This window comes from Seriola dumerili, unplaced genomic scaffold (assembly GCF_002260705.1).
Source record: "Seriola dumerili isolate Sdu_G_001 unplaced genomic scaffold, Sdu_1.0 BDQW01000822.1, whole genome shotgun sequence".
Classification (NCBI taxonomy): domain Eukaryota; kingdom Metazoa; phylum Chordata; class Actinopteri; order Carangiformes; family Carangidae; genus Seriola; species Seriola dumerili.
In genome coordinates, this window is record NW_019175077.1 from 2,135,507 (window position 1) to 2,160,185 (window position 24,679).

The 24,679-nt window shown below is 40.3% G+C and overlaps 1 protein-coding gene across 1 annotated transcript in view; it reads right to left on the minus strand.

Moving 5' to 3' along the window:
- Positions 1-22,465, minus strand: part of LOC111237263 (catenin delta-2-like) — a 250,031-nt gene extending 227,566 nt beyond the window's left edge. The window contains exon 1 of the mRNA XM_022766288.1: positions 22,337-22,465. Within this exon, the coding sequence (XP_022622009.1) occupies positions 22,337-22,465 (129 nt within the window). The remainder of the gene's footprint in view (positions 1-22,336) is intronic.
- Between the last annotated feature and the right edge of the window lie 2,214 nt (positions 22,466-24,679).

A 24,679-nucleotide genomic window follows, 5' to 3' on the forward strand; every position in this document is an offset into this window, starting at 1 on the left:
CCTGGACCTCAACTTGTTTTAGGATCAACAGCATCTTTGTCAAGCTGGTCACGCAACAGTCCTGCACTCTTTTTTGTGCCTCTGAGCATGTGTGTGAAGGTGTTTTTGCATGTCTCACATATAGTAAGGGAATGTGTCTGCCATTGACTGCTCTACTTTCTCAATGTGGCCTAATTGGCTGTTTCAAGGAGCAAATGTCAGGGGAAATTGTAGGCTGGAGTTAATTATCATTGACTGATCAGTGACAGACCTCCAATTACAGCTGGTTCATCAGCAAGTATGCCATCTGACTAAAAAGCTCTGCATGGTTCGCAAAATGGAAACAAAATGTGAGAAATTGCTTGAGATGTAGTCCCACCTGTTAACAGGGACTATTTGACCCGAGAGCCAGCTGCAAGACAGAACAGCCATAGTTTTAACAGCTTGTTGAATTCATCAGTCATAGGCAACGCTGATGGCCAATTAACATAGTGAGAGCTGCCTGCTCTAACCAGGACCAGTTGTATGTATAGCACAGCTGTGGGAGGACACTTGTTGAACCCCATCTACTGGAGGATGAGGACTCACATTCCTGAAATATGCATCTCAGCATACAAGAAAACACTAACAATGACTGCAGTGTGTTTTTCCAATTTTGTCTAGAGACATTGTTCTTATTGTGATTTGGTTATGCAGGTGTCTCCTGCTCTCTTCAAATCTCTCATTTCATTCACTTGACTAGCTGTGCTGTAATTGACTTTGGCAGCAATATCAAGCGTCTCTGCCTCAGCACTGGCAACGCTGCATGTTGGCACATTTCTGCCTATCGAATTGAGTCTACTAGTCTATTGTATTAAAGTAAGATTATTAAATGGCCAACTGTTTTTTGTGATACATTTTTGTCTGCATCAGTGAAAACAAGGCAACATATGGTACCTGGAAGACATATCTTTGAGTGTTGTTACTGAGATATTCCACTCTTTTTTACTCACAGTTATTGAGATGGAAACAAAGGTATTGCCACAATATTGCGGTCACACCTATTTGAAATGGCTTAGCTTGGCCGAGAGCAGCAACAGAGAGTATTGTCTGTTCACTGTGTGCCTCCTCTACAGTGATAGCTACTGAGTCTTATGTCTCACTGTCTCCTAGAAAATCACAGGAAGAGATTTCTTCTCTCTCTCTCTCTCTCTCCTTATCAGTGTCCCCTGACAGTCTAGCTCTCTCTCTCTCTCTCTTGTTCTCTCTTTGCTTCATCCACTGCCCTCTGTGGTTTCCAGACTTCCAGACTGCTGGCTCCATTGCTATGCTTCAAGTTATCTGCAGACTGAGTTTTAAATGTTTAATGCTGCATCGACAGACCCGGTCCCCAGCCATCTATCCAGGAAGGCCAAGGCAGGCTGGTGCAGGGTGAATACCTCACCTTTCAGAGGCAGATTACAGATGCACACAGACCCTGATCAAGACCTCCAAAAGGTGAGGGAATAAATCTCCCCTGACAGGAAGATTGTGTTAGCCTTTACACTCCATATCGCAATGGAGGTGAAGGGGCAAAGTTGGTATGAGCCAGGCCACCTGAGGGGAGTAGTGCATAGCAACTGAAGAGGGTAAAATGACAGTACTGTGGTAGTTAGAGAGAGTGGGAAGAAAAGACAGTAAAGAGACTGCTTGATCGTAAAAGTAAGAGCCCCGAAACAGAAAGACTGAAAGTGAATGAAATAACTTTTGTAAGGTCATGGATGCAAATACACAAAAGTTTCAGAAATTCATTCCACAGCATGGGGAATAATCAAGCAAATACAGCAGATGAAATAGAAAAATGGTTAGGTTTAGAGGAAAAAAAGCAACAGACATGACAGGTGACAGACAAGTTACTGGCATCCTTCTCAACAAGAGTTGTACCACAGAGACATAGGAGAGATGCAGTGCAACAAGGGAAGGGACTAGGGTGGAGAGGCTTAAAAAGTTAAGATGGGAGAAGACGGGTATAGGATGGTGAGGATACAAAACAGACGGCAAGAGTAGAAAGAGGGGGAATAAACAGTGAAAATAGGGACAAAAAAGGAATCTGAAAGAACACAGAGCGATATAAAATGGAGTCTGGAGAGGGTGGAAAACAATGGAGGGATGAGAGGATGAAACAAATAGAGGCAGAGAGCAGGATGCAGGGAGGAACAGCAAGCAGAGGGTAAAAACAAGGAGATAAAGAGTTAGGATGAAAAGATGAAAAGAGGAGAAAGAATCAGTGAATCTCCATGAGGAGAGACGAGAAGGGAAGAAGACAGAAAGCGAAGTGAAAGAGACAGAAAATCACATTTTTAGAACATCTCTACTGACATTTACATTTAGGCCAGACTGGGTACAGCCACTACCATGGGCATATCCCACTGACAATGACATTTCTACCCCAAAGTGGTAGAAAAGAAGTAGCAAATGAGTTTTCACCCCCTACCATGCTTAAAATATTCAAGAGACAGTCCTGACAAAGATTTTAAAGGGAAATCTTGTAATGTATGATGACACAGCTTGTCAAAACTCAGTTGATCACTCGCAGAGGAAAAGAGCAGGGAAATAAACCCCTCCTTTGGAAAATGCCTAGCTTGGGTCTTTTGACATTGTTAACCAACATTGGACATGAGAATGAAGATCATTTTGATTTCTCTGGCACTTCTTGAAACAAGTGAAACTGTGTCACAGTTGCTGATAACAGCACAGACAGGGAGGACTCTATCACAGACACACAGACAGGCTGATCCATTTAAGTTGCTTTTAGGCTTACAGACAGACAGGGGGGCAAGCAGGCAGACAGGTTTATAGGCAGGTAGATAGGCAAGCAGGTACAGACAACAGGTAACTAAACTCAGGTTCCAGACACATAGAAAAGCACCAAGGAACATAAAGAGATAAACTGACAAGGAGCTGGTAAAAATGGCAAGTTTAAATACTGGTATATACGATGAGGGAATTGGGAACAGGTGTGTGAGTGCGGAGAGAAGCTGGGAAAACTAGGCAGGGGCTTGAGACAGGGGCCAAGGGAAAATGAGGAGAAGATCGTGACAAACTGCACTGCATATCTTCTGCCATCAGAGGACTTTAAGATTAAATGTGAGTTTAAAAAATACTGTATACTAACAGAAACAACAAATATTGTATACTAACAGAAACAACATAGACATCCAACACAGAGTTTCCTCAAGAAGTTAATGGAAAATCTATATGAAATCATATTAATCAAATTTCATGCGCCTGCCCACCTCTGAGCTGCTGGCAATGATAGATTTAAGCACAAAGTAAAGATGGTCACATTTAGCAGAGACAATTTCTATGGCAACCACAAATTACTTCACCGCAAACAACAACAGCATTGAACGCGAGCAAGCTCATTAGAAATGGTTAGATGCACATCTCCAACTGCCGCAGAGCACTATGGGTAGGGGGGATGGGGTGGGTGAAGGGGTATGATGCATTTGCAACACCAAAATCTCATTTATTCCATACAGACAAGAATCCTGTGAGAGAATGGAACACAGGAATGAATGATGAGTGGAAGTGCAATGGACCAATAAAAGGAAGAAAGGAAGAAAGAGTGAGAAAACAACAGGACAGACTGAGAGAAAGGGAGAGAGAAAGAGAGATGGAGTGATCTGCCTTATTTCCGAGACAATTCCAAAATTCCAATGACAGAGCCATTCTTCATTAGCCAGTCTCTTTACAGTGTATATGTCAACCCTGGCGGCCAGACAACTGCAGAGGAGTGTGATCATAATTCATCTATTTAGAATGCTGAGGGGAGAAGGCTACAGTGCTGTGCAAAGCTGTTAGCTGAGCATTCCTGCTGTGTTGTGCAGTGTAGTGCAGTGACATATTACACTGAAAAGGACTATGTAGATAGCTGAAGTCAAAAATAAACTTTGCAGAACAGTATATATGGAGATGTAATGTTGCATTAAGTAGGCACAAAGCCATGCATCATATGTTAGGGACATAATGTTATATAATGTGCTAGAAATATGGGCATGTATATGCCTCACAAAAACAAGTCTACCAGTTTAAAAGTAATACTCCTGCAGTGAATACAACTCCCTTCAACTATGGCTGCCTTTTCTAAACAATATCTAAAATGATACAGAGTTAGAGAGCAAGACTAAAAGTAAGCCTAGGATATTACAATACTAATACAATTTTTTCACAAACTGGAGAAGTGCAACTCTTAGATATGAATAGATAAACAAAGTTGATAAAAATCAGCCCTTTAAATTTTAAAGAAACAAATTGTATTCAGAGTTTATGTACTGAAATTGCAGTGATTACACCACTCAATTCAATAAAAAATAACCACTACTGTTTTTGCCTCTGTCATTAGAGTGTGCACTGATCTGTTTCAACATTCAATATGTTACTGGAGAATGTGACAAATACAAGAAAGAATGGTAAACTTAATCAAGACTTGATGCAAGAGGAGTCAAGCAGATTTCTAGATTTCTGATGTAGCATGTTGTGCAGAGGTAACCAACTGGATAGAATGTACTATGGGATGTCGGGCAAAATATCTGTTTTTACAGTAGGGTTTTAGGACTCAATTTACATGGCCAGTCAGTAACATTTTATTGCAGATCCACAATAAGGATCATACATTTACTCAAGTGTGTCATTGATGCAACTTATAATCCAGTAAATGCAATCAGTTAAAAGCCAGCACAGTAGTCAACAAAGGGTTAGCAAAAACAGGTATGACAGGAGAAAGCAAATGAGTACCGCTCCCTCTACGCTCCCTCAACAATTATCACAAAAGTGCCCCTAAGAAACTTGATCTCAATCTACCCCAGTGGAGCAGCTCAGTGTCCAGCAGTAGAGGACTGTTTGTACTATGGAGCTCTCAGGTGTGACTCAGTGTCCCAATTCACAGGCTGGATTCTCTGAAGGACACGGCCCATAAACTGGGTCCTTGATAAGACCTAAAACTCGGGCTGCCAGAGTCCATAAAACAACGTTACCCTTAAATGGTCAACAAAATGTTAAAACCACTTGGAAAGTGCGGCAAAATGAATAATGCCCCTGATTACAATATGAGTTAAAATGTTTCATTATAACAGATGATGGGTGACAAATAGCATGCAAGGCTAATGGTAAATGTGTCCATATATTGTAACTTCCATATTTCTGGAACGCCTTGTGATTAACAACATGGTATTAACAAGAACAATGGCATTTATGCCTGGCTGCCATTATTTACACCCTGCAGTGGTTTTTAAATTGATCTTAATGAAGTGATATATTTCCCAGTTACTGATAACAATCTGACTGCAAATACCTGGTAAATATAACACAGTTCAGTTATGTTTTCCAATCCCAAAAGTTGGGAATTGATTGGTGCACAATGGTACACCCATCCATGGGCGCAGGAAGTGGGGTGCTGAGGCTGCTGCAGCACCCATTATTGACAGGGGGTGGAACACACATTGTGTTTATACAGTAGTTGGCCATAAGTAATTGCCTATCTGAACTTTTGTATAAAATTTTGAACAGCATATGATAAGTTCACTGTCAGAAAATATATTAGTAAAATAATTCTAAATGCACAAATATAATGAATTCACTTCTGGTCAAAGTTTAAGGGTCAGGGTCAGCCAAAGGTGAGGAGGAGAGATTTGGCGGCATCGCGAGCTAATCAATTCCACAGAAAAGAATATCGAATTTTTTAGAATAAAATAGAAACAGAACAAGAGGATGCAATGTCCAGTGGCTGCATGAATGTATTTGCAAGTGTGTCTACTACTCAATCGTCCTCCACCATACCAAGCTCTTTTGCTGCAGGAGCAGTTCAAGACAAGGAGCATCTGTATTCACTAATGCAAGAGTTAGCAACTCAGGCGGCATCTGTATCACCCACTGCTGGATTTGGGCCATGTCAGCCAAACTCAAGCTTTCCAGCATAGAGATTTGGGACAGAACCATTCGACCGATCATTTCTGCCAGGAAGTGGGAGTGGCTGCACTACGTGTCTAATAAAAACAGTGTTTTTTGCTATGTTTGCTGCAAGGCAAGAAAGAAGGGTGGAGTATTTTGCAACTGATGTAAGACGACCACCAAGTTTACCCATCATGATCGATCTGACATGCATCTGGAATCAGTGAGAATGCTGTCATCTCTCAGCCACAGACCTATAACCACATTGCCTTCTGAACAAGCTGAGAAAGACCAGAAAATTGCCAGGAAGTTTGGGACCTGCTTTTAAGATCCATAAAATTCCTTGGACACGAGGGACTTCCACTGTGGGGGCACAGCCATCAGGATGGAGTTTTATGGCAGCTAATAATGGAGCAGACGTATGATTTGCCCAGGGCACTTGAGTGGCTGCAGCGAAGAGACACCTGGATGTCTGACACCATTGGAAATGAAATATTAGAAACTTTTGTTTATGCAGTCAAGAGGGAAATTGTTTCTGAGGCGAGGAGCACACATTCTTCGGACTAACGGCTGATGGAACCGATGTAAGTGCATCTGAGCAGTTTTCCTGTAGCTTACAGTATGTGGACAAAAACTTCAGTTGAAGGAATGTGCACCTGGTCGCAGACACGCTAAATTTTGTGCAGAGCCCATCAAAGCGCAGGATGCTGTTTCTGTCACTATTTGGAGCAGATGATGTTGTCTGCAACTTGCTGTCATTGTGTCCAACAAGATGGGCTGTGCGTGCAAAAGCAATCAAGTGTGCGTATTCATCATTTGCAGTGATTTTGGAGACACTTAAAGTACTGGAGCAATACAAAACTCTGAGAGGTGTCACACAAGCTAAGTTATCTGGTCTGTACAGGGAAGCAATGAAGGCAAGGACATACTTTGGCCTGGTGAGCTGTGAAGCCCTCTTTGAGCCATGTGAACAAGTGGCCAAAATCCTCCAACACAATAAGGCAAGTGCAGGGGGTGCCCTGGAGTGTGTTGATGTAATCAGGCAATGCATGAAAGCCCTGAGAGAAGACACCTGTGTACAAGAACTAGTGACAAAAGTGAATGTATTCGCAGCACAAAACAATTTACAAATGGTAAGGTTTTTGTCGAATATTAACTTTTTCTTTTCCTCCACAGGCTTTTTGGTGAATATCTGGCATTTGTGGATGGAGTGACTTTCTCCACAGCACATGCATTTGACTGGATATGAAAATGGAAATGAAGTGCTTAATATCTTGGATTCATTTGCATCATTTGAGCTGTTCTCCACAGGACAGTGTGTTTTCATCGCTGTGTTTGATTTATCTGACTCTTTCAAATTTGTGATGAACACATTAGCTTTTGGGCGCTTTACGTCTCTGGATGGCTTTTCTTCAGTAGACTTCAAGGCCTGAAAGGATGTTACAGGATTGCATGCGATTTATGCCTCTTGAGCCATAAACTTGGCAAACTCCTTGACGCTAGGGTATTCATCTGTTTCTCGTAACTGCTTTGTTACATGGCGATTCCAGCGAGATGTCACCCAATCCGGGAGTTTTTGGAGCATCTTTTGGTTTTCTTCACAGTTGTTTAATACCTGAAGCCTTTTGACGTGTGGCATAGCATTGTTGCAAGCCATCAGGAAATCACTGAATTGTCTCAGTTTAACAGAATCTCTTGAGCCAATCTTTGGCCAGTCATTCAGTTTTTCTCTATATGCAAGATGGATTACAAAGGGGTGGCCATATCGAGCATTCAGTGCCTCCCATGCTTGGTTGTAAGCCTCATCATCTTTCCTAAAGAAGCTTCCTTCCAGTACAGATCATGTTTCAGCACTGATGTATTTTTGTAGGTAGAACAACCTGTCAGCTGAATTTGTGCATCGCCATTCTATCAATGCCTTGAAACTTGTGCTCCACTCTAGGAACATGAGTGGGTCTCCTGAGAAGGCTTGGGTGTAGGAAGTCTAGTCAGAGCCATTGTGTCATGTAGGGCTTGTACCAATGATGCGTCTTTGTTAGTATAGTTCGTTTGTTCATAGTTACTGTTCTGACATGTTTGTTCTTTAATTTCTTTGTTTTTATTAGGTACTGGAGGACAACTGGTCATCTCACTGCAAGCTGTTTTACCTTTTCTCTCCTGAGCCGGCTTCAGAGTACGCTTTAAGCTTAGCAGCTATTACTTGAAGGTCTCTCTGATTTTCCAGTCTTCTAAGTTCTTGCCTTTGTGCAGCAATCACCTCCTCCATCTCCATTCCAGCCTTTTTTGCAGCAAGTTGTGCAACAGTCTGCTCTTTTTGCTGTGATGCTTTGCTGTTCCAATGAACATCTTGACTGGTGGTTACAAACAGAAGATTTTGGGATTGTAGTGCCAAATATTGACTGGGCATACTCTCTGTCAAGCACCATGTGAAGTCTTGCATTTTCTGCCTTAGCATCAAACTCCTCTAGCCCCACTTCACTCATATGTATTTTCATTAGCTCCATCACATCTGCTAATACCACTGTGCAGGAATCCATCTTTCTTCATATCAGTACAAGGTGCCAATAGTGATCAAATATTTTCATATGCATCCTTCACTTGTGTTTCCAGTCCTTCAACAGTAGCCATCATTTTACATAAGTCTTTTGTCAGAGCACTCATCTTTAAGTGAAGTACGTGTGGCTCTAACTTGTTATTTCCACTTGTCATATAGCGTGATGAACTTACTCTCCCTCTGAGAGGCCTTTTGTTGCTTCAGCTCCAGCATTTTTGGGGTTAACTTTCTCTCTCGTAAAGATTCACATGGCTCAATTGTGGTGGTGAAGGCAAGTTCTATCATTGATGCCTTTTGTATTTCTATTTTGGCATGGATATCACCTATGAGTGTTTCTAATCTCTCCTTTTCAAGTTCATCAGACTCAGATTTTAATTGTTCATTTAACCTGGTCAACTCTACTCGGAGGGACTCAATTTGCTCCCTAAGATCACCACCTTGTGAGTTTTCACGTACTGACATTGTAAATGTTTTAGAAAAGGTACTGTATCTATCACCAAATCATTGCTAAATATGCATATAACCTCTTACAACTATGTAGATATCAGTGCAACCCAAGTACTGATCTTTAGTGAATATTTACTCAGATAAACCCCTTATGGACTCCTTTGATTAAATGCATTTAAACTCTCAAATCAAACATCATTAAACATCAATAACAATATAAAGCAGGAGATATTTCCCTTTCAAGTTTTACAAATGTCCATAAAGTTGTAGGGGTGGCACTGTCAAACCTAATGCTGGCTGCAGAGCTGCTGTCCTCTGCTTGAAGACGGCAAACACTGCAAACACTGCAAACACTGTAAACGCTGCTCTCTATTGAAGTCGCTGTACTTTCAGGAACCGCGATCCATCTTCTCTCCTGAATCAGCGAGTCGTTTCCTTTACGTTTTCTCCAGCCACACGCTACCCCAGCTATTGCGCTTCCTCCGTTCTTTTCCTGGACATGCATCGCTCTTTATTCTGAACTCTTGGCCACATTGGCGTTGTGTTTTCACTGTAACTACACTGGTTCAACAATGATGGCCACGCTTCATACAGATGTCTTTCAATATTTATAAATTATATTAACATATTATAAACATGTTAATTACAATATACACAAATATAAATCTAATACAATTACCGTGTGCACCTCTTGAACCATGTGCAGAAAAAATGTCAATTTGGAGCTGTATATTCTTCCTCTCCCACCATGATACTCTGATCCACTGCGCTGACCCACAATGCCACGGTCATGCACCAAAATAAAACAAAACCTTTCCTGAATTTATATGACATATGAAATGTAGAAAATGAACAATGAAACCTGTCTCTCAGACAGTTACAGCCTCTATTCAGGTTTGGATGACATTGCTTACCATCTCCCCAGTCAGATTGACACATGCAACTCACACTTTTGCCTGCACATGCAACTCACACTTTTGGGTGAGCTTACTAAAGAGAAATTACTCAAAACTACGAAGGAGTATTAGTATAAGAGTATAGTATATTAGAATAAAGTTGAAATGTCGAGAATAAAGTCAACTCCCCCTGTCCATTCAAATCCGTAGAAGTGCCGGTCATCTTGGAGGGATTGGAAAATGTTTATGTTCATCCAAAACTGTGCACTTTGTTTTCTCATGATTCCCCACCATGATTCAATCCGGTGGTTTGTGGTGCTGCATCCATAGATGAAACTTTTTATCTGTGTGGTTACTACACAAAAATGTTTTCGACATGCCAATTTCCCATGCCTCTGTCAGCACGCAGCCGCTCCGACGCATCTTCCCAAACGTGTAATAGATGAGATGAAGTAGTCTGATATTACTTTGGGTTCATTGTTTGTTCTGTAGGCCTCCATCTACACTACATAGGAACTAAAACCATCAATACAACCATTGACAGCAATGCTGTACAGCTCCAGCTTATCGTACAAATCCATGTGCCACAGTGCATTGGGACCTTTTTTGTAGTAATGCCTGCGTCTCAAATGCCTTGCCCGCCTGAGCTCCACACCTTCAGGATCAAACAACTTGATCAGTTGTCTTATTGTGTCTTGTGATACAACATATCCCCTCTGAATTGCAAGCAGGTGTAACTATTGATATTCTTGCATTTGTCCATTACCTGCAATTTCAGTTTGCACAAACATGGCCACCTCTTCCAAGCTTGTGTGGTTTTTCCTTCTGAACAGACGCAGTTTTTGGCATAATCTCTACAAAGTCCTAATGCTTACAACTACACTGTGTTTATGAGCCAAAACAGAAAGAATTTCTTTGTTGCTAAAGCTGATTCTGAAGTAAAATTTCACCAGTTCATCTATACAAGGCATTTTGTAGTGGCAGTCATACATTTTCTCATCCATGGCCCTAATACTTGTATACTAATACTTCATACAAAACAGCCCCTGACATTGCAGATTTTTTGGGGGGATTGCATGCACAAACTCAGGAACGTCTGTGAGAGGTGGAAAAGCTTGTGGAACTTTGTCTGTGCCTGCCTGTGTCTGTTGCTTCTTCAGAGAGATCATTCTACTCACTTTGGTGGCTAAAAACATGGTTAAGCAGTACCATGACACAAAAAAGACTTACACGCTTTGCTGCAGGTTCATCAGGACATTTTGAACAGATTGAACATTGAGCCTTTGATGAGAGCATTTGTGCAGCACACAGCCGAATGCAAGGTCACCTTCGGTGCCTTAAATTAAAAGTAAGTTAGCCTATAATTTTGGTATACTTGTTCTTGTAGTAAAAAAAGGTCAAACATATAGGGAATGTGTAAACAAATTTTTTCACAATTTTTTCTATGAAAAATTAGAAAATTGAACTGAACGTAATTAACTGAGGAAAAAGTCATGCAGAGCTTAACATAACAGGATGTACAGTGTTTGTGCTGATAAAAGGGAGAATGTTGATCTCCTCTCGATATATAATTTGTTTCTGTTCAGTCTTGCATTGTTTGCTTAATTTTGAAAAATATTTCATATGTCACTTGATTATGGCAGTCAGGTTATGGACGGGAGGAAGAGAAAATAACTTGTATCATTTGTTACAGGAAAGTGTCCAACTGCATGCGCATACATACATTTACAGTACTGTACAGCACCCCTCAGCAAAAGTATGTTCCCGCGCACATGCACCCATCTGTGAAGGAGCTACCAAATTTAGGTAGATATGCCAAATTCACAAAGTTTTTTTTCTTAGGCCTTGTCATCTCAATATGACATATTTGGGCTATAAAACTGCAGGCTTTGAAGGATCCAGTCCCTGAACTGAAAAACAGTAACTTTATAGCCGAGCACTGTTCAAAAGCACATGCACAACCAGCAAGCATTCCCAGGATACAAAATGCCAGTCAACTGATAAATACTTGGACATTCTCTAAGCTCTTTGCCTCCCCAGCTCTTTAATGGCTCTTTCCATCACACAGTAATCTTTCCATTTTCTCATTTTCAGATCGATAGGGACTCAGGGAGAATGAAAGGCCTATTTCCTCTCAAATAGGGATAAAGCTTAACCACACGGGGCCATCTCATGTTTTCTAATCATGTCAGCCAGACTACAGGACCAGATGAAGTGGCACCAAGTGTAAAGAACAAGTCGGTTTTTGAATTGTAGTACACACATAAAAGTCATAATGATTTCAGTCAGCTAAAAAAAAAGCCATAGTTGTTTAATAGATATAAATAACATTGTATTATTAGCATAGTGAAATTTGAAAAGCAGAGTGGGAGAGACGGTGAGCTTCAGTGAAGTAGTAACCCACACAAACAGTGGAGCTTAAAAAGTGAAAGCAGTGTGGAGCCTGGATGGGAAAGGTACTCTTCAAACACCCACTCAACAGCATCTGCTGTGTCTGCGGTAGTTTTGTGTAATAGGGACTTAGTAACAATGTTTCTCCACTTCTATCCAACAGGAATATCTCCCTTGGCTCCTGACTCAAACAAAGGGCCTGTAAACAAAGGCCCCTGACAGACACATTCAATTAATCGATGCTATTCTCACACATCACCGTGCAGTTTTCCAAGCCATGTTTATAGCCGCAGGGTACTAGCTCACTCCAACATTACCACAGTGCACAGCAGTATCACTTTAGACCTGCTTAGCCCTGGAGAGCACCTCACACCATGCACAGTGAGAGTAGTGACAAAGATTAAATGAGAATTGCAGTACTAAAACAAATTTTAAGTCAATCCTACTATTAAATATATTAGCTGAGGTTAGGTTTGACAGTCATCCTTGAAAAGTCTTGTGTATTTCCTCATATTGCCAGGTAATCAACAGATCCTTATTGCTCAAGGAATGACAGTTAACAAAGGCTGTCTGCAAAATGTTTCCATTAGCATTAAAGTTACATTGCTACCAGTAGGTATTCCAATTCAATATATTATTAGCATTCAGGATGCATATTAGCCCTTTGGCTATTGCAATATTAGCATTCAAGATTTTGCTAACAAGTTCATCAGCATGCAGGGAAATGCAAGCCTGAGCTAGATTCGAGGCTAAGGTAGCATTAGCATGCAGATGGTAGTGGGACTGAGTGTGGTGGGGATGGAGGAGGGTGTAGGCTAAGTGATTAGCAGGAAGAGTTCTTACTTCACATGCAGGATCAGTATTGGGCTCTGTCACAGCGTTAAAAGCTAATGAAACAGAGCCCAGGTTAGGGAGAAGGAATAAGCAGAGGGGAGTATGGAGGCGGTTCAGGTGGGGTTTCTGATCCCAAATTTATGATGTGGGTCTCACAGTCCCACTCATACTAAATTCATTTACTCACTGCTCTGTTTTTGTTTCATGCAGCTACGGGCATATGGACACACAGTTTACTTCAATTATGTAAAAAGTAATCACAGATACACATTCACAACCACACACGCATCTCAGGGGTTTGCGGTAGTTTGGCAGTAACCACCTGTTTACAAGTGGATATTCCAAGGTCCCTGTGATTAAAACAGCTCCAAAGCACTCCTGACACTCCATTACCCAGCATGCTCCGGCTGAGGCAGGATTGTACATATTGATTTCATGCCTCATTAGACTTCCTGTCTAACAATGTCATTGTTCTTCCTGGTTCTACAGGATTCTGAATCTTTCAGAAATGACCAGGTATAATTCTGGGAGGGGAAGGCACACACATAACAAATGAACACATTAATACTGAGTCTGGGCTTGTTGGAGAATCATGTGGGAAACCTTGGCAAGCTGCAGACTTTTGACCCAGTTTTCAATTTTTTGCAGTTGCTATTGACACACTGTCCCTGTTGCCGGCCGAACATAATCTTACAATACAGTTAGTGCTATGAAAGATCTCTACATTATTTGCATTCAGTTTTATGACTTAAGTGACCTTATATAAGTAAAATATTAATAACAACTGAGAAGGCTATGTGTATCACAGTAACACAGAACAGATTTTTCCATCTTTACACTATTCTTGATTTTTCCATCTCCTAACAACTCATTCATATACAGTATATAAAAAAATAGTGCTGGCCAGTTGCAAGGAGGATACAAAGTGTTTTCCACTACCAGGCACTGGTATACAGTACTTGGCACTGGCAGCAGACACTTAACTACAACAAACACAATGAAAATGGTGTATGCATTGGTAGAAACACTGGCTGCAGTTGTTACTCAGATAATACAGTACGGAATCAATACTGTGTATATTCATTAACTTAGGGAGTTCCCATTACGTGTGTCATTACAGAGGCAAAGATTATGTCCTTCTTTAAATTACCATCGCAAACTGTGGTTGCAGGAACACTATTTCAAGAAAGCAGTATATTGTAAGCCTACCCTAATTCTTCCTCTGCTTTGATGGAAAAGTTTTCCCTTTGTGGGTGTTTATTCGAAAAAGTTTTTTTTTTTTTTTTTTTTTTTTTTTTGAGCTTTCCGGCAGTTTTACAGCGTTTGTATTGGATCACTTATCCCTGCCACAGAGAGTGTACAAACAGCATTGTACTGTGATTCCACTTTCACTGATTGACCTTCAGATGGTAATTGGCAAGTCTGGCTTGGTAGTTGTCTCAGAGTGCTGAGTATTGGATGGCTGCCACTGAAGCTCAGCTCTCTCTCGTTTCACTCTCTCATGCCTTCTCTTACTCTTTTTAGAGTCCTCTTTTTCATTTAATTTATTTTCCATGCAATAGCATTTTCCTAATTTTTGTATCTTCTGCACCTTTTACCTGTGCCCTCTCATCTTCTTAATGTTTCTCACCCACCTTCACACACACACACTTATATAATTTTCATGTCTCATCTCCTCTCTCTTGTTCATTCTGTCTCTTGTTGCTTTCTCTGTCTTTGGCCCAAAGCATGCCAGCTGCAGTAGCATGTAGCCTGCCAGCTGCCAGTTATGATGTTGGTGACAGAACAGTGGGGGTTGCTGGCTTGGTGATGTTGACTAAATGGAACATTGCAGCACCACTGGCAGACCCAAACTCCATGGCATGCACACACTCAACGACACACACAACAACAGTGCCAAATAGTACAACAGCCTTCAGGCCAACTAATAATTCTTCTCTAGCCACAGCACTTCTGAGCCAGGGTGAGGCAGCTGAACACCACCCTTTTCTGCCCACGTCTCCCGCAGATGCTCTTTCAGTGAGTAAATGGCGAAGGGATACTGCTATTGGGACATACCTCCTACTCAAGCTTGCATAAAAATCATCACCTTAGTAGCTTTTTATCTTAATCTAAAAGCCATAAGTCATCATCAGGAATAGGCCTCATACATGAAATCTGCACCTAGAATTTGTGAGTGACTTGTGTTTTGAGTAGAAAAACACTGACAGATTGGATAGCACATATAGCACCATTTTCTACTGAATGAATCACTTAAAAGGCAACTCCTGGCAATCTGCTTCAATGCAGTACAGCAGGTTTGGCTTCACAATGTAATCACATATCTGTGTCTGTATATATGTGCATGAATGTTGTATGTGTGTGCGTGCATGGTTGTGTAAAAACCATCCATGTTTCCCATCCTTCCCAGCAGAGAGTGTCGACTGGAAGAGCCTGGCGATTTCTTCTTAGTTGTTGAGTGATTTCTCGCTACCTAAATGAAAACCCTCTCTTAGATTACAGTGTACATATCCACATGACTTACACACTTTTACACAAGCACACAAAGGCAGGCAAACACAGGCCTACACACAGCCATACTGCATGCACAGATGACCATGCACTTTACATACAGTATAGTACATGCGTATGTGCAACTAATCCAATCATGCACACACACACAGCATACACACACAGCATGTACAGCCCCCTGGCTAAAGAAGCTGTTCCCACACTGGCACGGTGAAAGAGACAAATGTTGAAGGACACTGAGGACACACACAGAGTGAAAGAGGTGCCAAACCCAATTTTCAGCCTAGAAACCCCTGGCAGAAGGGCTGGCATATCTGTTCAAAGCACAAAACGCTTTGAACCAGTGCATCCATTCTTATGTTCTAACTGGAGGGTGGTATGACAGTGTCACTTCAGAGTTAACCACTGCCACAGCAGAAAGAAGTACACTGTCATGGTTTGCGATGGTGGACATTTTATGTTTGAGATTGTTTGGATTTTTGTCACTTCCTGTTTTATTTTGCAGGCAGTTTCCTTGTGTCTCTTGATGTTTGTACTTCCCGTCTTTATCCTTTTTCCCTGTTTGGTGATGTCTGCCCCGCCCTAATGTGTTTCACCTGTGTTCAATCACCCTTGCCTCCTTTGTGTCTATTTAGTCTCCGTGCTCTCCTTTGTCTGGGTTGGTTCGTCTGTGGTTGTTATCCCGTCTACCAGTTAAGTCCTTGTCTTCCTCGTGCTTTGTGTTTAGTCCCCAGTGTTCATTGTGCTCTTCTTCCTGTTCAGTTGGTTCACCAGTTTTGTAAGTTCTTTTGTTTAATAAACATTTTTGCACTCACTCCCATATGTTTGCTGCATATGGGTCCAGCCGTATGTTAAAACGTGACATATGCATTATGCAGGTCAAAAGCAAGGTTTACACAGTGTTGTTATAGGGAAACCTCACAATTTCCACTTTCGTCAGCATAAATTGAATGTTTATATGTTCTTCTGTAACATAGATTTAGGTTTCCACAAAAATAACCTGTTTCAAAACATTATTGATAACCATTTTCTGGTTATCAATAATGTTTTGAAAGGGGTGACTTTTATTTTTTTTTTTCTTTCCTGTTCATGACATGTAAGAATTCCAGGAGACACAAGATTTTATCAGCTGCTGTATTTGATAGTTGTGAGTGTGCAGGAGAAATAATTTCTTCCCCATCGTTCTGACTCTGAGACAGAGTTCATTTATACCAGCTACAAAACACAGCTGTCAACCCCAGCAATAGACAGGGCATCAATAAAGGGGAGAGAATAGGAGAGACAGTGATGGATGGTAAGGAAGAAAAGCAGGATACATACACAAATGACATATACAAATTCAATTTCAGAGTAAGTTGTAATCGACACACAAACACTTACATAAAATCACTTTTAAAGTACCTTCTATAAGGTTTGGACAGTATCTAAGTGTTGATAATATGCAGTCAATAACCAGAGCAGTATTCAAGCTTAGTGAGAGCATATTAGCAAAAGGAAAGTTTTCAGCTCTCTCTAAAGGCCAATGAAATGCACTCAAACTCCGACAAAGAATAGAAGTCTTGCAGTCGAGAGGATAGAATACATTACCTTCTCAGCTCTGAAAGAGACCTTGCTCCTTTCAAATACACAAACTGAAAGCCTCCAACAGTTGTGAACCCTTGATAACTTGAGTGGTTTATGGACACTGTCAGCTCACATGGAACAAACTCAAACAGGATGAACATAGTGTAGTTCAACAACAGGCAGGAAGAGCAGCTGTTTTTGTTTGTGGCAGAGGAAGTAGATGACAAAGATGACAATGATGATGACAGTGATGGCCACAGTTACAACTGACTGTTAGTAAAAATACTGATGGTGATGACTTTGATATTACAAATGAGAAAAACTATGCAATATTGAAGGTTAAAGGCAGTGGGTTTTTCTCATGTACGCTTATAAATGAGGACTGAGTTTCACTATTACTAAATTACATTGCTAGAGGTCCACATACGTATAAGCCACACACAAATGCACATACACCATGAGTCATCCTTGTAGATTGGTTCATACATCATATTACCTCAACTTCCCCCAAATCACATACTGTAATGTAATGTAAATTTTTATGACTTAATATTTCACAACAACTATGATATTGCTACTACTCAGGGCCTGAAAACGTATCTCATCTGTTTCCCATTCTTTTCCTATGTGCCCTTGAAGAACTGCGGAAACATCCAAGACTTGTCGCCACAAAATTACTAACCAAAGAAAAAAAAGTTGTAATTACTGTCTCAGTTGTTTCCTCCACCAACCAGCTAGGTTGCGTGAAATACGGTCACAATTTCCCCTTCCTCAGTCACACTGAATAATAGTTAGAAGTTTTTTTTGCAGAACATTATGATGTCACAATGTTGACCTTTGACCATTTGTCATAATTTCATAATTTTGTCCTAGGGCTGGGCAATATGGCCAAAACTATTGTCATGATAAAAATTTCCATATCAGTCATATTGATATTTATCACGATAAATGCCACATTGGTAATAATAGAACTCAAAGCATCACGTCTTTTAAACCATATTATTTTTCTCAGTAAAGATGAACAGGCTGCATGGTGTGTAGAACAGCAAACATCTTTCATTAAACTCATTATAGTTGGAATCAGTAATGTATCATACGTAAAAATCAGGGATACATGAGAAAACATACAGATTATAATTTAGCAACAAACAAGGTTGAATTACCAGACTACATTCCAGAAACAGAGCAGGACATTAACTCCAGCTAAATAAAAATATGCAGAAAAGTGATAGATTCTAGAACAAAACAGCACTGGTTAAATTGGTCTCAGTGGAGCTCTCCTGAGGCAAGTTGAGACATGATGCAACATAGTGCAAAGCATATTGAGAAACTCAACTGGCTTCAACTGCAGCAGTAGAGAAGTCTTTAAATCTGAAAAATTTAATAGATAGCCAGTTGACATTCATCTGAGAGTTTGGAGATTTTGCATGAAGCAGATATCCTGTTGAGCTTTCTGATTTACACAAATTCAATTTGACCCCTGGCTTTTTTAAACTTAAAAGGGGAAACTCACAGAGGGCAATACATAAAAATGTACTATAATATTTGCGAATGTTCCTACTCCATCCTGCAGTGTGCAGTATAGAGCGTAAGTTTGAAAAATGTGTAGCCACACATTACACAAATTTTACGTTTTAAAAACCAAATAATAATTAATTAAGTCAAATCTGAGGGAGTGCTGTGAAAGTCTGTGTGCCTTCCTGGTAAAGGTCCTCACTGACAACTGTAGAAAAAAAGTAGCTGTGTATATCATGCGCTTCAGAGGAGACACATGGTGCACCTTCAGCAACCCCCAGGCAACAGAGGGAGTGAGCAGTGATAATAAGTGCAGTGCACATAGACTTGGTCATTCCAAGTTCCAGACCTGTTGTTACAGGCACCCCCTGTCCCCCTGAGTGCCGTGCACACCAAAACAAAAGTAACAGGTCAACTAGTAAGCTTTTTAATGTCATGTATCTTGATTAAATTTCAAGAATCTTAGCAAAGTAGTGCATTTGCACCCAGTAGCAAGTTGCCTCTCTGACTTTTGGGACCCGCACAAACCTTTCTTTATGACCAGTGGGGCCAGTGCCCATGAACCATGAGTTAACAAGCCACCAGGTGTTTTTCCACAAATAAACCGAATCAATAGAAAGTGTAGAAGAGAATGAATCTCAGATGTCCTATGAGATACACTTAAGGCACTAACTCATTTTATCCAATCCAATTAATTCCATTCATTCTAATCTAGTAAATTTTGCAGTCATCAGTGGGCACTCAAAATAGAAGGAAGAACATCACATGGGGGCACATTAAGAATGAACTGTGAACCGAGATAATCAAGAACGTTCAGGTCTATCATATGGAATATGAATCAGCTTTGGATTTTAATAACAGGATGGATATTTTTTGTGTAGAGGAAGGGGGGAAAACCTGCTGGATTAAGGGAAAACATGAAAATTGAGTAATTTAAGGGGAAATTAAGAAGTATCAACATGCTTTTCCCACCTCAACTATACTGAAGATCCATCCTTTAATCTGGATTTTCTGGCTCGCTAACTGGCAAAAACAGCAGCAAATAAGAAGTAATCTCAAAGCTTTAAAACACTCATAAACCTATGAGTCCAGTTTCTAATTGTGTTTAATTCTTGACATCCTTTAAAAATCCTAACCATCACCACCCCCCACACTCATACACACCTTGGAGAACGACATGCCGAGTCAGTGACCTCTTTTAAATCCCTTCTTAAAACATACTTTTATTGAAGAGCCTATCCTGACTTTATTTGAGTTTTTACTTTATTTTATTTGTCTCTGTGTTCCGTATTAATCCATTTTCTAGAAGTCAGTGATGTCAGTGATCTTATATCACTCACATCACTTTATCTTTTATTTTTTTTTCTGCCTTGTTGTTTTACTTGATTTTCTTTACAATTAGCACTTTGTGACTTTTGTTTTGAAAAGTGAAGGTGTGGTAAAAATTTTTCAACATCATTATTATCATTATTACATGTTCAAATGCAGGGACACACACACAGGCATACACACCTGGACAGAAAATGTTAGTGTGAGAGCTATATTTAGAGTTAACCTTTTCTAACACATTTGCGTCACGCATGTATTACATTTGCAAGCACACATGTACCTGTTGTGCACACAAAAAGCCACAAATCGTGGACTGAGTAGAAATCAATTAAATAAAAATCAATGCTCTATATTTAAGATGTTAACATAAGGACACATTAATACAATAGGTTTGTGGAGAAATAATAGCTTCCCTTCTAATCTGTTAAGTTTACTAACAATTTCAAATGACTGTGACTTTCTGAAACATTACTCATGCAGAGAGCAGGTTTTCTGCATGTGAATCCTATTGAGTAGTTTAACCACTCATATTTGGTACGTATCCAGTACAGCTACTGTCTTCTACTGCTGGCCAAATACATTGCTCAAGGACACGTCGGCAAGCATGTCTTATTTCTTTCCTCAACATCAGACATGGAGGTGAGCAGCTCTATAGCAGAAGGTTTAGATTTATTCTTCTTGGTACCTAATGTGCCCCAATTGCATCATACATGTCTCCAAAGAGAAGAAAGAGGAACAGGCTGTATACTGCATTTCTTTAAACTGTATATAAAAATGTTTGGTTGAAGAAAAATGATGAAAATCCCCACAGCAATAGAGTAAAGTATATGGTGTGGGTTTTTTTTCCAACCTACTACCTTGTATCAATGTTGCATTAGTATGGTGTGGATCAGTAAAGCTGCAAAAGCTGCATGGATTTGACTAAATCAGGTATGCTCAGTGAATCAGTAATGTGAGAGCACTGAGACATTTTCTGATGGGGGAAAAAATACATTCCAACAGTCACTTCCACTGTGCTTCTATGTAGAGCTGATAAAGCTTATTGTAACAAACTCATGTTTCCACTCGAAAACTTAAATGCAAAGCCATTCCCGTTTCCTTCTGGTGACCGAACAAGGAACTAATTTTAAATTTTAAAAACATTTTTTCCTCAGGGGAGAAGTTTGTTGAGCTGTCACTCTGCAGAAAAAAATACGATTTCAACAATGGCTACATTTCTGTGATGTATTTCCTCCTGTACATTTGCTCTCCCAACAGGACGGTAGAGCTGCCGGTTCAAATATTGGTCCAGTACATGGATCTGACTAAACCCTGCTTGCTTCACTGATTCAGTAATGTGAGAGCACTGAGAGGTTCTCTGATGGAAAAAAAACAAAACAAATGAATGCCATTTGCAAGGGGGAAAAAAAGCTTAAATTACCATCAGCACTTGTCCTTCATTTGGTAAGGGTAAATGGAATATTTTGTGGTATTAAATGAAAGAGAGCTGTAGAGTCGGTGTAGATAGGCAAAATGATAAATCTGTGGTGTATTGCATTGGCTGATGAGCTAAATCCAAATGAAACAACACTGCATTACACAAACGGACTTAAGTTCAAAGGCTTAACACAAATCACCAAATGGAAGTAGTGTGAACCTGAGGTGTTTTTCAGGGGGATTTGTAATGTATTTTGATGTGTTTTTTTTTTTTTTTTTTTTGTTTTATTGTATATTTCAATATACTGTATGTTAAATGTTAAATGCAACGTTTTTGTACAGAAGTGCCACCTGCACAAATCTAACCCGCAGAGCTACTTCGCCTCCCTCAATCCCTTTTTGTCTCCTTCCTTTCTGTTTTCTCATCCCTCCCCTCCTCAGCCCAACATCTTATCTCAGTAACTTCCAATGGAAAACATGTCACTTATTATTGTCCTGCACCCATCTTCCTCCTCTTTCACTCACCCGTGACTTGCATTTGCCTCTCCCCTCACTACATGTCTTCTTGTCCTTCCCTCTTTCCCCATTGTTTATGCTAACCTGAAAGCAGGCAGCATCTTGGCCATGTCCTTTTGAAGCACTGCAGCCACCTTTCAATGCTCCCCATCGAGTAATGGCCTTGATTTTAATGACTTTTTCAATTATGCCTTCTTGGCTACAGCTCTCGCCCCATAATCTCCATCATTTCCATCCATTAAACTCTTGCATTCCCTTAGCAGCAATCAATCTTCCTTTCTTTTAAACGCTTTAAAACAGCAGAGCGCCTTTTTTCCCTGAATAACAGTGACAACCTCCTGACCCTCCTCATAGCAAGCTGTTCAAGGGCTATGAGGGGAGAGAAGTAGAAAGAGCGAGAGAAAGAGAGGAAAGCAAAAGCTTCTTGTCGAAGTAAACACAATTCAGGTTTGACATATGTACATGGAAGAGTGCCTACCTGCTCTTTGACAGAGGCAAGGATGGAAGAGGTCGTCTCTGTCTCAGATCTGTCTCCATTGGAGGCTGGCATCACAGGGGGAACCATGGCCCCCTTCTCTTGCTCCGCAGGCTGCTCTGGCACTGGCATTGCTAATATCAAAGACACATTAAGAAGAAGCATTACTGTTAAGCCAGTTTTAAAAGTACAGCGTTGAAGAAATAGAGCTGAGTAAAAATGGGTCATATCAATGTCAATCCAGTTCTAAAGCCTACAGTAAGCTCAAGAAATCTACTTTAGAATAGAAGAGACCTATACGCTGCCACCTTGCCTCTGTGACAGATTATCCTATTGATTACACTTTGATTTGGAGTAGCATTATTATAGCAACAATGTAGGACAAAGAAGAAACAAGAAGCTAACAAATGAAGAATACTAATTTTCACCTCTCTGATGTATAGTTGAGGCCACTTGTAGTGAATAAAAAAAAACTGAATCTCAGTTTAGCAAAAACTAAATTCAGTTTTCTAAAACATTAGTTACAAATAAAAACTGAGACAGAGGAGGTGTAGGGGAGACATGGAGGAAGACACTGCATGAGATGTAAGAGAGAGGTGCATGTGGTATTCTAAAAACAACAGGGAGTTAGCTAGTTTAGTTTATGTAGTTTAGCTTGTAGTTTGGTATAGTAATATCAACATGGTGACCAGCTGACATACAGTTCATGGAGGAAATGAAGGCACTTGTGAATAACACTTTACAAGCATGTTATTATCAATGATGTAAATTACAAAGAAATACATAAATCTGCTTAGAACTTGCACGAAAAATTATGGTCTTTTTAACTACAGAACTTTTGTTTGTTTTGCTTTACACCATTTTTTTAATAACATTATTTGTATTTGTACTCCTGGACGCCTCCCCATGGAGGCGTTTCGGGCATGTCCCACCGGGAGGAGACCTCGAGGTCGACCAAGGACACGCTGGAGGGATTATATCTCTCAGCTGGCCTTGGAACGCCTCGGGATTCTCCCGGAGGAACTGATGGAAGTGGCTGGGGAGAGGGCCGTCTGGACCTCTCTGTTGAGGCTGCTGCCCCCGCGACCCGGATCCGGATAAGCGGGAGACGACGATACGATACGATATTTGTATTTGTTCCCCTTAGCACCATTTGCAATACTGCTGTGCCTTTTATGTTGTGGGAAATAGTGCCATTATAGATAAACCATGCTTGAATGATCTAATAAAGTAGGGGATACAAATTGCAAAGTTATTTTCTCTCATTCACACTAGTCTGGCTAAAAAGAGAGTATGGCATTTAATATCAGGTGGAACCAATTCTTTAAACATGTCCACCATCCTGATTCTACAATTCTGTGGATACAGTGGGTACTTGTGGCATGTTAATGAGAGCAAAGCCTGGATGCTAGTTGCAAACAGCAATTAGTCTCCAACATGCCCACTCACACACACACAGAGAGTCACACCTCTCACCTGTGTCACTGCCAGTATGTCACCTCACAAATAGAGATCCTTGTAGACTCCTTTAAAATGAGATGCCCTACTCATCATGATTTAAATGACTTTATCAGAATACAGGAAAGTGATGAGTGTCTCTAACAGACAGTTCATCTGAAAGAGATGAGTCTCTCTCACAAGGATTCACTTTAAGAGGAAGGTATGATGTTTGGGTCTCTGACCTTCATCAAACACCATGTCACCAACTGTAACAAATTAACGTCAGTCCTGCATGGATATATCTGTCATTGTAAGTCTGGATACACTTGGAGAGATAACAGATGCATCATTTGACACTTCACCTATATTATGCTCCACCACAGGAACCAGTATTTTGAATGCTACAAAAACTAATACTAGAATCTTATTTTCTGCTCCATGTCTACATATATTCCTAATATTTTACCAATAAAGAGATGACCAACTACAGATATCATATGCTATACACAAACCCTGAACAACTGACTGACAAGTTATTTATTTAAAGGTCCAATATTTTTACACTTTTCCTGCTTTTTTTTAAGTTTTGATATCCATAAGTAGATACCTTTGTGGTTTTAAGAACCAAAAACCATGCCTCACAGAATTTATCTGATTGATCTTATTGATCAGACTGTTTTCTGAGTGATAAAAATTGGAAAAAACTAAAAATATAGCAGATTTCGGGTGAACACTCAGAGAAACCAAATCCTGCAAGGCTGGATGGTGGATCCAGGTGGGACGTGCTGGCGACATAGCTGAGAGCAGTGACTGTATAGTAGTGACATCACAAATTTGCAGAAGTCAAAAAATATGTGGAAATCTCAGTTTATACAATATAGGACCTTTAAGCTGATATGACAAAGA